Raw genomic sequence first — 15,416 nt, forward strand, 5'->3', positions numbered from 1 at the left:
GTTTAAAACATGTTTTAAACAGTGCTTTAAAAAAAGCCATTTTCAAAAAATATTGCTTTTTTATACTTGTAAAATTATGCCATGATTGTGTAAATACTTTCCGAAAAACATGTTATGTGAGCCTACGGACAATTACCACCCGATATAGCCAACGTATATTGATATGGGATGGTTGGAACCCTCAAAATAGTCGGTTCAACAGGAATAGTACAGATATTTCGTCAAAGGAGCTATATTTACCCTATATTTTCAATGCTCAATGTCAATCCAATATGACATCACAATTGAGTATTTGTGAAGCCATGGCTTTAAAGAAAATAAAAAAAAACAATAAGAAACATGTCTGAAACAATGGCCTTGTTTTGAATATGTTTGTTCTAAATTAATTTTTGTTCGAAATGCAACCCTATACTTGAGACCGCTCTCACATTTCATCGCTACCATTGATACATCCGAGTCATAAATGGTGTTTCGCGATTCACCACCAATATAGTTACCAAGCAGTGTTTTGAAAAATCACTGTGCAAATATTTTGTAGTCGTTGTATAAAAAAAAAGAAATGTACTGATAGTAGATGAGGCGAAGCGCCACTAAAATTTAAATAACTCTACACCAAAATAATCTATACTTCACACTATCCAGAAGGTGCTTTGCGGTTCTAATACAGATTTGCTTCGCGACCCTGAAACAGGGTTGCATTTAAAACAAATCGCTGTTTAAAACATTTTGTTTAAAGCATGTTTTGAGCAGTGTTTTAAACAAAGGCCTTTTTAAAAGCAAAATTGTTTCTTTTTAAGTTGTACAATTATGCCATCATTGTTAAAATACTTTTCCAAAACATGTTGTATGAGCCAACGGACGACGATTACCACCCGATATAGTCGACTTATACGATATGCGATGGTTGGAACCCTCGAGGTTCAACAGCTATAGTACGTTGATATAGATCAGTGGTTCTTAACCTTGCCCACAGCGCCCCCAGGGGGCGCTGGCGATTTTGAAGGGGGCGGAAACGCTCAGGGGGCGATATGGGGGGCGCTGTGCTCAGGGGGGCGGTATGGGGGGCGCTGGAGAAAAATGGCTTCGCAGTAGATGATGTGGTGATAGGACATATCCTTAATGAGTATTCAGAGCAAATTAACACCGAAAACTCCGTTATATATAGCCTTCAAAATACATATAGGTTTAAGTGTCCAAATGTCCATGGGCGTCTAAATGACTGGCCCCGAAGGTTCATGTCTTGGCAATCTGAACCCCAGTAGACGAATTCCATCTGGCAGGGAAAAAATATATGCCAGTGAAGAAATACCAATTTGAAATCGTGTGCGTCTTTTAGTTTAGTACGATTGGGCGACAGGGATATTCCTGTTGTGCGATATCCCTGTTGGGCGATTCTATATTTTTTGATATTGCAGACAGGAGGTCACGAAATAACATCATGCAACGAAGTCATTCCAACGGGTTCGCTCGCCAGAATATGTTTAATTATTAGTTACGGGCCCTACAGTTTCCAAGACACCTCACAATGTTCGCTTTAAGTTTTGATGAGTCTGCGCACACTCAACAACTCACTGCGCTCACCCTTGGACAACAGTGCGTAACGACTAAAAAAAGGTCATAACTTCGGATTTGTTGTGCGCAACATAGATTTTCTGTGCGCAGAGACCGTGTCAGCACTGCGCACGTGCGCAGCTTAGAGGGAACATTGCACCTCACTCAGCTCTACCGGTAAATCTGGTAACGTGAGCAGAGAGGACAAGAAATTGATAGCACTAAATATGCAATCCCCGATCTTACTGACTGATTTTACCATGAATTATCGAAAGTTTTCGCGTTTCGCACTGGCTCGCTAAACAGTGCAGCTGATTCCGTGGCAAAAGCGAACAACGTGATGGGGGCGGACGAGTTATCACCCTATGGGAGCCCAAGACCAAAGTTTTTTTCGGGGACCTGACGAAGTGACGTTTCGTTCCTGCCAACGGGTATACGCCCGAACATGTATAATTATTATTGGGGGGTCCTACCTTTTCAATTACACATCACTCAGCTTTACCGGTAAATCTGTTTACGTGAGCAGAGAGAAGATACAAATTGAACTCAATTTACATGCAATTCCCGATCATATTGACCAATTCAATCATTAATTAGTGTAATTTTTCGCGCTTCGCGCGTCTAGGCGAGAGTAGCTGCCTCAGTAAATGGACACTCAATGTAGATACCTAGTATCAGCAAATAGCGGACAGCCGAATGGGGGTCTGGGGTTAAAGTCCCACGGAAGTTTGGTTTATCACTCGATGGGGGCACAGGACCAACGTTTTTTGTTTGGGGGGGGGCTGACGAAGTGCTGTTACGGCCCTGGTAACGAATAATTGTACCTATGGACACGCCCGAATATGTTTAATTATTAATTACGTGCCCTTTATTTTCCTATACAACAGCTCACTCGATCAGCGCTACTGGTAAATCGGATTACGGGGGCTGAGAGGATAAAAAGTTTATAGCGACTTATTCACCTATTCATTCATGCATTATAGAAAGTTTTGGTACCTAGGGTGACCAGGCCACACAAACTTTGCTGACCATCGAAATCACGCTATGGGGTTCGTGGGGCGAAGTCCTCAGAAGTTTGGTTTATCACGCTATGGGTGCGCAAGGCAATCGTTTTTAGGGAGGTTGATGAAGTGCTGTTACGGCCCGCCCTCTTACTCATTGTCTTTATTACATTCCTAACAATATGAAGTTGGGGGGCGCTGGAGCAGGATAATTTTTGAAAGGGGGCGCTGGAGGAAAAAAGGTTAAGAACCACTGATATAGATCATTGGTACGCAACGAATGTTCTGATGATGATGACCGCCGACCGTAAAAATGCTGCAAGACGGTGTAGTCCTGGTTAAAGATATTTTTGGTCCATATGGGACAAGGGTTGGAAGCCTATTTCGTCAAAGGAGCTATATTTACCCTATACTTGCAATTGTGAATATCAATCCACTATGCCGTCACAATTGAATATGCGTGAGGTCATGGCTTTGTAAAAAACACGTTTTAAACATGTTTGTTTCAAATTAATTTTGTTTTAACACACAACCCTATACCCTGAAATGACCGCAGACCCCAAAATAGGAAACACTGATATACAATGGCGCGGCGAACGACGAATTCCCCCGTGAAAATTATTAGTTGGACATTTTACGAAATAAATTCACTGCGTCACCTTGCACTAGTACTTCTGTTGTCACAACATCATTTAAAGATTTCCGCCCTCCTTCGTCCTGACCACGCTAATTTACGCAGTCACCCGACTATTAGGAGGTATTCAGAATCAGAAGGATCAGAATCAGAAGGAAGAAAATTAAAAAGAGGGCGGAAGCCTAAAAAAAGAAAGATAAATATCGAATCACTGCTACATCGGGAATTAGGCTGAGGGGGATGTTCGACTGTAAGGTTTCAATATCCTCTTTGACAAGAACAGTAGCCAGTTCCCGCACACTCTTTATCATTTCATGACGAATGTGCAGTCTATACATATCGACGTTACATATAGCTCAGTGGTTCCCTTAACCTTTTTTCCTCCAGCGCCCCCCAACCTCATATTGTAAGAAATGTAATAAAGACAATGAGTAAGAGGGAGGGCCGTAACAGCACTTCGTCAACCCCCTAAAAACGGTTGCCTTGCGCACCCATAGCGTGATAAACCAAACTTCTGAGGCCTTCGCCCACAAGAGCCCCGTAGCGTGATTTCGATGGTCAGCAAAGTTTATGTGGCCTGGTCGCCCTAGGTACCAAAATTTTCTCTAATGCATGAATGAATAGGTGGTCGTTAAATATATAAGCCGCTATAAATTATTTATCCTCTCAGCCCACGAAATCAGATTTACCAGTAGCGCTGAGTGAGCTGTTGTATTGGAAAATAAAGGGCACGTAATTAATGATTAAACATATTCGGGCGTGCCCGTAGGTACAATTAATTCGTTACCAGGGACGTAACAGCACTTCGTCAGCCCCCCAAAAAACGTTGGTCTTGGACCCCCACCGGGTGATAAACCAAACTTCCGGGGGGCTTCGCCCCCAGACCCCCATTCTGCTATCCACTATTAGTCATCTACATTGGCTGTCCACTAGGGTTTTGACTAAAAAAAAAATTCACCTGTAGCAGGAATTGATGAGCAATTTGGTATAAATTAGAAAAATTATAATCATTTTGTTCAAATTGAAAAATAATGTCCCGCACAAACCAACTTCAAATTTCGACACTGGTCCAAATATAGAAAAAATTTACAATTTAAAGGTATTCTTTGCTACAAATTTAATCTTCATCTATATGTCCTTTTGTACTTCTGGTAAAGTTCATCCATCAATTTGACTTCTCATTCTGTTATTATGTTAGTGCCAGGGCGATCTACAACGGAAATATCCGACTTCTAATGGGATTTTTAAGGCACTTTATTGCTGCAGGACATTCGAGCGCAAAAATAGCAGCAAATAATCTTTGGTATACTCTAGAGCCCGATCGATATTGGATTTTTGGGTCGATACCGATAAAACCGATATCTCACTCCTTGACCAAGAACCCCAATACATTCAGCCGATATTCGAAAGAAGTTGGATATACATAAGCACATTTCCAAAGCTTCATAGCATTTATTTGAACATCTTTACAGCCATTGTTATATTTGAACATGAAATAAACTAGAAAGGCTACATCTGGCTGGACACCTGTTAAGCGTAAGCTTGTGACATATATCAATATTCCCAATGTAGCGGTCAAAGATTATAGTTTTCTGACTTCCTACCGCCATGTTGTGACGTCACGAGAAAACTTTTCAGCTTCAATGGCTGATACCGATAGTTCTGTCGAAGTGTGATATCGTCCCGATATTATCGGCGAACCGATAAACGGTCGGGCTCCAGTATATTCCATCTATAGACATCTGGTTAGAATACCAGGCTTCCTGACAAGCATTTGCGAGGAATAAGCATGATATCTCAAGAGATACTCTCCATCTGGGGACTTGGAAGTACGGAATTATACCCTTGAGCTCCCATCTCGCATTGCGTAGAGATGGAAGTTTATGCCATTTGCTTAGTGGTAATCTACTATTTTCTCTGAAAGAGCGGCATGCTCTGCACAGCACATAGATAAACTTATAATCATCCCTCCATCCTCGGTTTTCTAATATTTTCATTTGAAATCCTGGCGTGATGGATTGTACCAAGTTTTCGTAGTATTTTACCATATCATCTCCAAATCTGTAGCTGAGAGTTGGATTTGTTGAGGATGTTAGATTGAGGAACTCTGATATATGCTTTAAGAATCGATAATATTATGTTGGCAACCAATGTATTGTGGTTTATTAAAACCCTTGATCATCACTGCAATTTGCAGTTTCACAGCAACGCCATTACGCCGCTCAGTATCAACAGATGCTGAGTCACATATGATATGACATTTTCAAATTTTCATCATATTCCTCTAATCGGTTTTCTAGACCGCTGAAAATATGTTGAGTTGTTCTACTTTCACCTTTTCGAACACCCAGTTCGATTTGTGTCAGACAAGTTGAAATTATACGATCTATACGGTCTACATCTAAAATCGAAATTAATAATTATTCATTAATTAATTAATTTTGACTGTAAGCAAGAAAACGATAGAAATAATTCAATACGAGCGATCAAAATTTACCAAAATACTATTTTAAATCTTCGCAATTGGAATTGTGTCAGTTAAATTCAAATCAGTCGGTATATATATTATATAGTCTGTATCTACAAAAAAAGCCTACATACCGTGAAAACTGGAAAATTTTTGTGCGGGAGGTTTTTGTTTAATCAGTCTTAACTTTTGGTAATTTTGCAATCAGGACACAAAAGTTCATCGTTTGTGACTACAGGACACACAAAATTTTGATTTTTTTTTCCAGTCATAACCCTACTGTCCACTGTCCATTTACTGAGCCAGCTATGCTCATCTAGACGCGCGAAGCGCGAAAAGTTTCAATAATTTATGATTGAATTGGTCAATATAATCGGGAATTGCATGTATATTGATATCAATTTTATGCTCTCTCTTCTCACGTAAACATATTTACCGGTAGAGCTGAGTGATGTGTGATTGAAAAGGTAGGACTACTCAATAATAATTATACATCTTCGGGCGTATACCCGTTGGCAGGAACGAAACGGCACTTCGTCAGGCCCGCCGAAAAAAACTTGGGTCTTTAGCTGCCATAGGGTGATAAACCGCCTGCCCCCTATCACGTTGTTCGCTTTTGCCACGAAATCAGCTGTAGGCCTACTGTTTAGCGAGCCAGTGCGAAGCGCGAAAACTTTCGATAATTCATGATAAAATCGGTCAGTAAGATCGGGAATTGCATATATATTGCTATCAATTCCTTGTCCTCTCTGCTCACGTTACCAGATTTACAGGGTAGAGCTGAGTGAGGTGCAATGTTCCCTCTAAGCTCCGCACGTGTCACGGTCTCTGCGCAAAACAATTCCGAAGTTATGACCTTGTTTTAGTCGTTACGTACTGTTGTCCAAGGGTCTGCGCAGTGAGATGTTGAGTGTGCGCAGACTCATCAAAACGTAGAGCGAACATTGTAAGGTGTCTTCGAAACTGTAGGGCCCGTAACTAATAATTAAACATATTCGGGCGGGCGAACCCGTTGGTATGACTTCGTTGCATGATGTTATTTCGTGACCTCCTGTCTGCTATATCAAAAAATATAAAATCGCCCAACAGGGATATCACCCAACAGGAATATCTAGTTTTAGATATCCCTGTCGCCCAACCGTACTAAACTAAAAGACGCACACGAATTTAAATTGGTATTTCTTCACTGGCATATAATTTTTCCCCGCCAGATGGAATTCCTCTTCTGGGGTTCAGATTGCCAAGACAGGAACATTCGGTGCCAGTCATTTCGGCGCCCATGCACAATTAAGCCTATATGTCTTTTGTAGGCTATAACGAAGTTTTCGGTGTTAATTTGCTCTGAATACTCATTAAGGATATGTCCTACCACTAGGGATGGTGTGAACGTGAGGTTCACGTTCGCGTTCTGTTTGTGAACCTCACAAATTTAGAGGTTCGCGTTCACAAAGGAACCTTGGTAGGTTCTGCACTGTGAACCTTTTTCTCATATTGCAATTTTCACGTCATTATAACATCTTTGGTTGAAATTTATTGCATTTCAACTGCGGGCCACTCCATGCATGGCGTTGGCAGCACAGAAAATCAATACTTAACGAGCATGCTCCTTGACAATCTCAAGACTTTCACTTGCTTTGTTACAAAAGTTTGCTCGAAATATCCTGCTTTCCGTTTATGAATATTTAGTGACTCTCTGCTGTGAGCTTGACCCGCAATCACACAACATCAAGAGCGAAATACGCTACATGTTGGTAGTCAGCGAATGATGCTTATTCAAGCAATCAATGACATTCATATCGTTGTCTGATGTAAAAAATCTAGCAATCGTACGGGGTCAATCTCGATTTCATATGTTTGATGTGTCACAAAAAACAAATCCGTGCGAGTGGGGTGTTAGCTACTGCTGTGTAACTTATTAATGGGGTAATAGCTGCATAACTTATTAATGGGGTAGTATCGGTAGCAAGTATAAAAACCCGCACTCTGCTCAATATCAACGCAGTCTGGCCTAGACCGTTAACGCGTAAGCTTATATTCCCTTGCAAGTTCTCGTCGAAATTGTTGGCAAAGCGACGGAAGATATTGATTTTATGGGATTATTATATCATTTGATTGCCTCAGTTGATACATTTGGCGACATTTAAAAGTCAGAATGTACTTCAGCATTGTGGCATTCTGTGTGACCCGAGTCGTCGCTATTGGTATCGTGTACAGTACACTACACATTAAGATAGGCTATAACTTAACTGAAATGTAGGGTTGAAATTAGCAATATGACGTCACGTGACGTCATGAGGTTCACGTTCGCGTTCACACAGAACCTTTCACTAAGGTTCGCGTTCACACGAACCTGAACCTTTCAGAGGTTCGCACCATCCCTACCTACCACCACATCATCTACTGCGAAGCCAGCGCCCCCCCATAGCGCCCCCCTGAGCGCAGCGCCCCCCATTTTGCCCCCTGAGTGTTTCCGCCCCCTTCAAAATCGCCAGCGCCCCTTGGGGGGCGCTGGAGGCAAGGTTAAGAACCACTGATATAGCTTGTCGTTTGACCTGCGGCGAAGAGTATGTTTTCAGTGAACAATCTTACAAATATGTTTGCTACAATGGGGCCGGCGGTATGGGCGATGATGGTAAATCACCATCGTATAGCGCGTCATCACAGATAGCCTATCATCTCTTTCATAGGACCGGTCGGCTGATATTTTCTCTGCCAGTGTGGCTGAAGCAGGACTGGAGTAGTATTTTAAATATTTGTTACTATATACAGCATGGTATATATCGCTGTTTCTCTTGGTAAGAGTTGGAATGGCGTTTTCAAAGGTGTGGCCATTTTCGGATCGGAGTTACACTCCATTTCGGAAAAGTCATAGTTTATCCGGCGTCAAAAATTCTTCGTGCTGCTCCGTACTACACCATATGAAACCCTTCGAAGCGGAACAGGGCCTATACGCGGAACCTCTGAATGGTGAACCACTGCCTAGCGTCAGAGGCGCATGTTGCCGTCGTAATTGCGCCATCCTAATTTAACATTACTTCCAACGAGGTCATCGTTCTGCCAAGTTCTAAATACACAGCAAACACGGCCTCGTCAATGTTTGTTTTGCGTAATATATTAACTATGACATAACGCACTACAATGCGATTAGGTGATGACAAAGCAAGTTTTGGAGTATGTTACGTTGCGGATTCTATGACAAGTCATGCTTTTCACATTCATGAAGTGATCAGTAGCAGTTGCAGTCAAAGGTTGGGGTAGAAGATCACGGGATTAAATATTTCGGAAGCAATTTCGCTTTCTAGAGCCACGGAATGGCTACTGAAGATGTACCGGGATGGCTGATAAGTTACTGCAATTCAAGCTTTTGGGTAAATCGAATTTTTATGAATTTATGATACAAGCAATATTTATTGACCAAGGTAAAATCATGGTTTTCACTCATACTCATAGCAATTTGAAACTTACTCATCAAAACGAGGTTATTTTTAATAGGTAAGTCCTCGATAAAACCCCCGTGTGAAATAAGCATCTGGTGTTGAGTCCCCTAGGTCCGATACCTAAATTGGTCGAGGAGTGGTATAAATAATGATACAAATGGGATATCAAATTGTTTACAACGTAATCACACTGGGTTATGCCTATTGATTACAAGTTCACCCGAGGTGCATTCAGAATTATGTTCGTAAATGCTTCGATCGTCAAGAGTCATGTTATAGGGTGCGATTATCCCTAACACATACCTGTACCCGAAGTGACAGTCATATGTTGATCTTTAACTTAGAATTAAGTATCTGACAACCAAGTTAAACACATTTGGACACAAAACACATAACAGATGATTCATACTCCCGAACATAGTAACCGTAAATGCTGCCTCACTTTTTAGTAAAGGAGCCAACCCGGACAAAACGTAACGTCACTGATGCTATGCGCATCTGAACTGTGACCATGTCCCGTGATATATTACATAATGCCGGAAAATGACCGTTCAGGTCTTGCTGACGAGTTTTTGAATTCACTATATCATAGATAGTCTTTGACCAAATTATTATTATTATTATCATTCACATCAGTGGTGCTTATAGCCTGTTTTTCAAGGATTTGTGCTCCACGGCATTACAAGTTATATACAGTACAATGAATATGCATTTCTTCGTCTCTTGAATGTTTGTCCTTGCACTCTCTCAGGCACTCTCTTCAGTCAGTCTCTGTTACGCGCGCTTTATCATCGTCTCGTTTTTGCTGCCGACTTATAGCTCGGCCCACTCGGACTGGGCTTTTCAAGGCACTGCGACGGCAGTGAGGTCGGCGATGAGGAGCCCATAGAACCTCCGACACATAGTAATTAGTCCGAACCGGGATTCGAACCACTACCATTGGTGACGTGACGCTGGCGCTTAACCAACTGCGCCACTCGCTTCCCCGTCTTTGACCAAATGATCCAAAAGAAGCGATACCTTGGTTCTTGTCCATCGTTTAGGATTATTAAGTCAAATATATTATGCATCCTCACCTGTATTTTTTTTCAAATCTTCGACAAAATATATCGTTGCGCTGACGATAATGAGAAAAACTAGAGACTGACACCATGTGATGATAATAATCATATGGTATCGGGATATTTGTTCTTCGCAAATATCGTAACTAAGTGCCTGAATCTTGCGCATGATGCGGTCTGTTGATCTACGTTTATTTACATGCTGAAGCCAAATAGTATCAGCATGCATAGTAAGCAGACTAATATATCACGGTTGATGGAGTTTCCCATTCTGAATTCTATTCTCAATATCGCAGTACATTTCAATCTCAAACTGTCCTGATCGCTTCTTATCGCCACACAGTAAATAGTTCGATGTCAATTTTCATAACATGCGGGAAAAAATACTATAACCTAATAACTTTTAATGTTTATAATGCGCATTCCAGGACGATCAACTGATTTACAGTCCAAGACCGGAGTTTACTAGCTGCTTTCGCGAGACCACTCTTGTTTGGGGACCATGCTTCCTCGTGTGGATTTTCGGTCTACTTCAGCTTTTTTTCTTGATCAAGAACAAGAAACCATCACTGGAGATGTCAACTCTTCATGTCCTTAAATTAGTAAGCGACATTTTGATTCGTCTCTTATTTTAAGTCAAGATATTCAGAAAGTAATTCATACGACTAACTTGCAGTATTCAAGTACCGGGTGACATTGTACATATTGTATAACAATGCAGCATATATGGTGGCAGTACTCAGCAAATTCTAATCGAGGGGTTCTCAAACCTTTTCGATTCATCGTCCTCTTATCAAGCTCAACATATATTTATCGCCACCGTAACATTAGATATAATCCGTAACCTCATCCTTACACTTTTTCATATAGTAGGCCTAGTGAAGATTGTATCCAGTTATTCAAGCAGTTTCGCATGAATAGGCTACTACTTCTACTTCAACAGTGTTAACGCTCACGTCTGTCTCAAAATCCCCCACCCTGTGAAGCATTGCTCTCTATCGAGTCTAACCTAATGTGACGTCTTGTACTTCATGCATCGTTTCGGCCATAGCGGAGAATGTATAAATTCATTGGCAATGGAATCCCATGGTGAAAGCACACGAGGACTACGTTTGATATGGTAGTCGTCAACGCATCCATTACCCAAATTCAAGATTGTAGTCCATGATTTAGATAGGAGGATCTCTTATAAGAAACCAACAGTCTCTCCTCTGTTCTGCCATTGGCTATAAAGACAGCGGGGCTCTCTATGAGTGCGGTATTTCAAGCGGATAATATGAAGTGCACGTGTGATCTGCTTAGTATGGGTGCACTGCATATATCTTTACTGGCTGGAACCCTGGTTAAGTGCAACTATCAAGCAAGCAAAAATTATAATAGGACGAGATTTGTTGATATAGAATCAGGTGTAACGTATAAGCATGCTGTTTTCGAATTCTTCGTTACATATTGGTATCGTCATGTCCTTGATTCTATTACACTGTTGACAGTTCGAGTTTCAAACTACTGTGCATGATGCGCAATGCGCAAAGGTAGTGTTGGGTAGTACACGACTCCTGTTTCAAAGATATTGGATATGGCACCCGGAAAATAGCTACCGGTACAATGATAACCCGAAATCATGCTGCGTGGTTCTGTATACGTCTGGCTGTTGGATAATTTCGCCATTTGGCCTGAGTCAATGTAACCGTTGGTATGCTTCAGTGTCAGGTCATAATATAATGTCCATTGAGTAACGCCATCGGAAGCACGAGAGGAATTTGTGCGATGCCATTACGTATGTCGATTGAACTGCTGCGATCATTTAACATATTTTGCCAAATTCATCCATGTACTCTGACTGGCATTCCCTATTTTGCAAGGTATTGATTGCCGAACAATCATAAATGATGTTTACGTAAATGGCAAATATGCCCACAATTGTCATTTTCAAATTTTCTTCCTCGCTTAAAATGCAAATGCAGCAATTCGTAGATGTGCAATCGCTGGGGTGTCACAAAATAAATATGTACCATATACAATACATACATAATTACGTATGTATTGTAGAATGTAGACTGCTATAGCGGTCATAACTCATGAGCCTGCTCGGTGTCGCTAAGTAATCCCGATTGTTACGTCATTGTGAATACGATTGGTATACTATCAGGGATATCTAGAACTTCTAGATGTCCCTGTATACTATAAACGCGTTTTAATTCATCGTTTCATTGGTCAATTTATTGTACTGAATTGGTAGCCTACTCCTTGTGGCAGGGATGTCAAACTCAACTTGCGTTGCGGGCCGGATTCAAACCTTCAGATCGCTCGCGGGCCAGACCAGTCATATGATTCCAAATTGTTACCACTAAATCCATGTCTCTGTTTTTCTCATGAGTACTTTATTTTTAAGACTATATACATTATAGATAATAGTATATTACGTACATTATTACATCACCGATCTAAATCGTTTACCTAGCTTATTCGCAAACAACGGAAGTGGCAAAAATAAGGTGGTTGGTAGGTTGAATACAGTTATAAACCACTAAAAAAGTGACTCTAATAAATAAAAGTTGGCATGTTCATCGTTCATATGCTCACTTTTTAATCGTTAACTGCCGTTAGCCCTGCGTATACAGAAATACAAGATTAAACTGTCAACGAGTACGTTGGAATTTGGTTCATATTATTATTGAATTGCGATTCGGGTTTCTCTGGAGCCCTGGAGACATGACCTGATAAAGCAGTGCAACCACAGACATCTGACTTATATATATATATATTTTAAACTATTACATTTTCGATGCAACCTTTATATAACGGTTTCATATTGGCGTTATCCCTTTTGTGAACAGCTATTTCGTGCTCAATTTTTTCATCGTATTCGGGATACGGTGTGCACTTTTTTCCTTAACGTAATTATGGGTGTCAATGTCAGCGAGTTGTTCGTAATGATGACCAGAGTGAAACCACAACACCGCTGTCGGTTGGTTATAAGGTGGCCTATGAACAATTTGAACATGCTCGGCGTTTGCTATTTGATGGATTATTATTAAATGAAAGTATTTTTTTTTAGAAAGATGCTTCATAATACAAGCATTTTATGTCATAGATTTCACTCTATCATCGAATGCAGTCATATAATGCATGAACAGTTATCGCGACAATGGCGAACAAAACCATTCAGTTAAAATCGCCAATCAAATCATACTCAACAACAACAACAGCAACAACAACAACAAGCAATTTTTAATATATTCAGAACTACGTCGCGGGCCGCATGAAATCGCCCGGCGTCGTCACAACGGTATAACGGGCAATCTTGCTCCTATACAACATTTGAAATAACAAATATCAATATTTCTTCTTCATCATCGTCATCATCATCATTTTAATAAAATTTCTACCAATTCAATAAACCACAGGATTGCGATATAATTTTCGAAAATAGTTTCGACGATATATTACACCATCTCAACCAAAGTTCTATCATGGTTACTTTTTTATGAATGAGTGGCTTGCAAAGCACCTGTAATATCAATTTCCGTCGAATTCAGATTTCTACTATTTCGATATTCGTGACGATGATAGTGCAGATGAGCTACAACTTATCAAGACGCTCAGAGTTGGGTGATCAGTTTTTGCAAGCGGAGGTCGCAACCCCAGCAATTTTCGCGACTACCATGGTAAGGTGGTTGAAATATAGGTACTTATCGTGTGGGGCATCCTTCGTTATCGTTAGGTACTGGTAGTGATACTGCAACACACGTACCGCGTCACGGGGCGCGTGACATCCGGCTTACTGTTCTTATTCTGGTTTACCTTGATGGTCTGTCAATGTCTCACGCTGATCTCTATCGATTCAAAAGTAGCCGACGAGGTAACCTGACTACCGTTCGCAGTATGATAGTGGTTACATTCATTCCTATTGCAACTTTTCCTCAGGGAACCGGTGATCTTCTCAATTTTGTGACATTCCACGTATTTTACTTCTTCGTCGTTTTGTCTTTCTTATTGTCTTGCTTCGGCGAGCCCAAGAAGAAAGCTCATGTGAGTATAAGAATATTGGCAAAAAGTAGCTGGGTACATTGTCAGAGTAAAATATCTATCAATTTATCTTCGCGCTTTGTGCGGTTCTGATCGCAAATGAATCCATGCAAAGTCTCAAATCAACCCAAATCCCTGGAGTAAAATCTTGACAGGCGATGCTCGTTACAACAAATTTCGGATTGGTGGATAATATTCCGAGAATTACCAACGAAAAACTAAAATAACTCCGCTTCTACTAGTTGGAATTGAGTCAAATTTGTTTTGTATCGTTTTTGAAGTCAATTCAAAAAAATTCATGGGGTAGATAGAAAAATTTGAATTTTTTTCAATTTTTTTCAAATAATTTAAAATTTAAAATTGGCTCTGCGGCAGCTTATATTTGTTAGAATTGAACCAAATTTGATGTGCAGCGTTTTTCTAGGGTAACCTGACAACTTAATCAGTGAACGGCTGGAATCCAGAAAAAAAGTTATTTTTGAACAACCCTACTGCACGGAGTATTTAGTATACATATATATGTGCAATCGATGACCCATTAGCGTGATATTGCGCGCCTTTGTTAGTTTGAGTGTGTTGACAAATTTCCACTGCAGTCTCTCCAAGACCCGCGGGTACTAATGTTTCAGTAAACCTCACATTTCGCATCCCTCAAGAGGTCATTACGTCTTTTACATATCGATGCCCTTGCCTATGTACAGGAAAACGACTGTCCGGAATTTTACACGTCATTTTTGAACAGAATATTATTTTGGTGGTTTAACCCGTGAGTACATGATGTATGCCTACGGATGTACAATTCCTGATGACTAGACATCGCGTATTTACAGTATTGTATGGAGCGGTTACAGAAAACCTCTCGTACGCGAAGACCTTTGGAAATTGAATAAACGAGACGAGACCTGCGTCGCAGCACCCTTGCTCACTCGCAACTGGGAGATCGAACTGCAAAAGGCCGAGTAATCACTGACCGTGCGATGAACCGCGTTGCAATCGTTACAACGTCATTTCTCTTTTCTAGGATGTCATCGCAATCTTCGAATGCTCATGATGCTGTCGTTTTTGCGAACGTTGGTGTCGATGATGTCATCATTGAAGTGAGTTGAATCAACTGGGCCCTTAGCGATTGGAATTTTAGTCGAATACAGTAGCACTGATGTAATCAATAAGTGACAAGTTTCCGCGTCACAAGTCAATTTGTCTTTTATAGTTTTGACTCGAGTCATTTTCCATTTT

At 40.7% G+C, this 15,416-nt stretch overlaps 1 protein-coding gene across 1 annotated transcript in view; it reads left to right on the top strand.

Annotated features, from left to right (window-relative positions):
- The first annotated feature begins 8,787 nt into the window (after positions 1-8,787).
- LOC145440776 (multidrug resistance-associated protein 1-like) overlaps positions 8,788-15,416 on the top strand; it is a 31,024-nt gene continuing 24,395 nt past the window's right edge. The window contains exons 1-8 of the mRNA XM_080318522.1: positions 8,788-9,021; positions 10,580-10,753; positions 13,691-13,819; positions 13,876-14,013; positions 14,079-14,183; positions 14,882-14,946; positions 15,011-15,139; positions 15,202-15,277. Of these exons, the coding sequence (XP_080174648.1) occupies positions 8,965-9,021; positions 10,580-10,753; positions 13,691-13,819; positions 13,876-14,013; positions 14,079-14,183; positions 14,882-14,946; positions 15,011-15,139; positions 15,202-15,277 (873 nt within the window). The 5' untranslated portion in view covers positions 8,788-8,964. The remainder of the gene's footprint in view (positions 9,022-10,579; positions 10,754-13,690; positions 13,820-13,875; positions 14,014-14,078; positions 14,184-14,881; positions 14,947-15,010; positions 15,140-15,201; positions 15,278-15,416) is intronic.

This window comes from Botryllus schlosseri, chromosome 6 (assembly GCF_051294905.1).
Source record: "Botryllus schlosseri isolate E-star chromosome 6, Bs_hap1, whole genome shotgun sequence".
Taxonomy (NCBI): domain Eukaryota; kingdom Metazoa; phylum Chordata; class Ascidiacea; order Stolidobranchia; family Styelidae; genus Botryllus; species Botryllus schlosseri.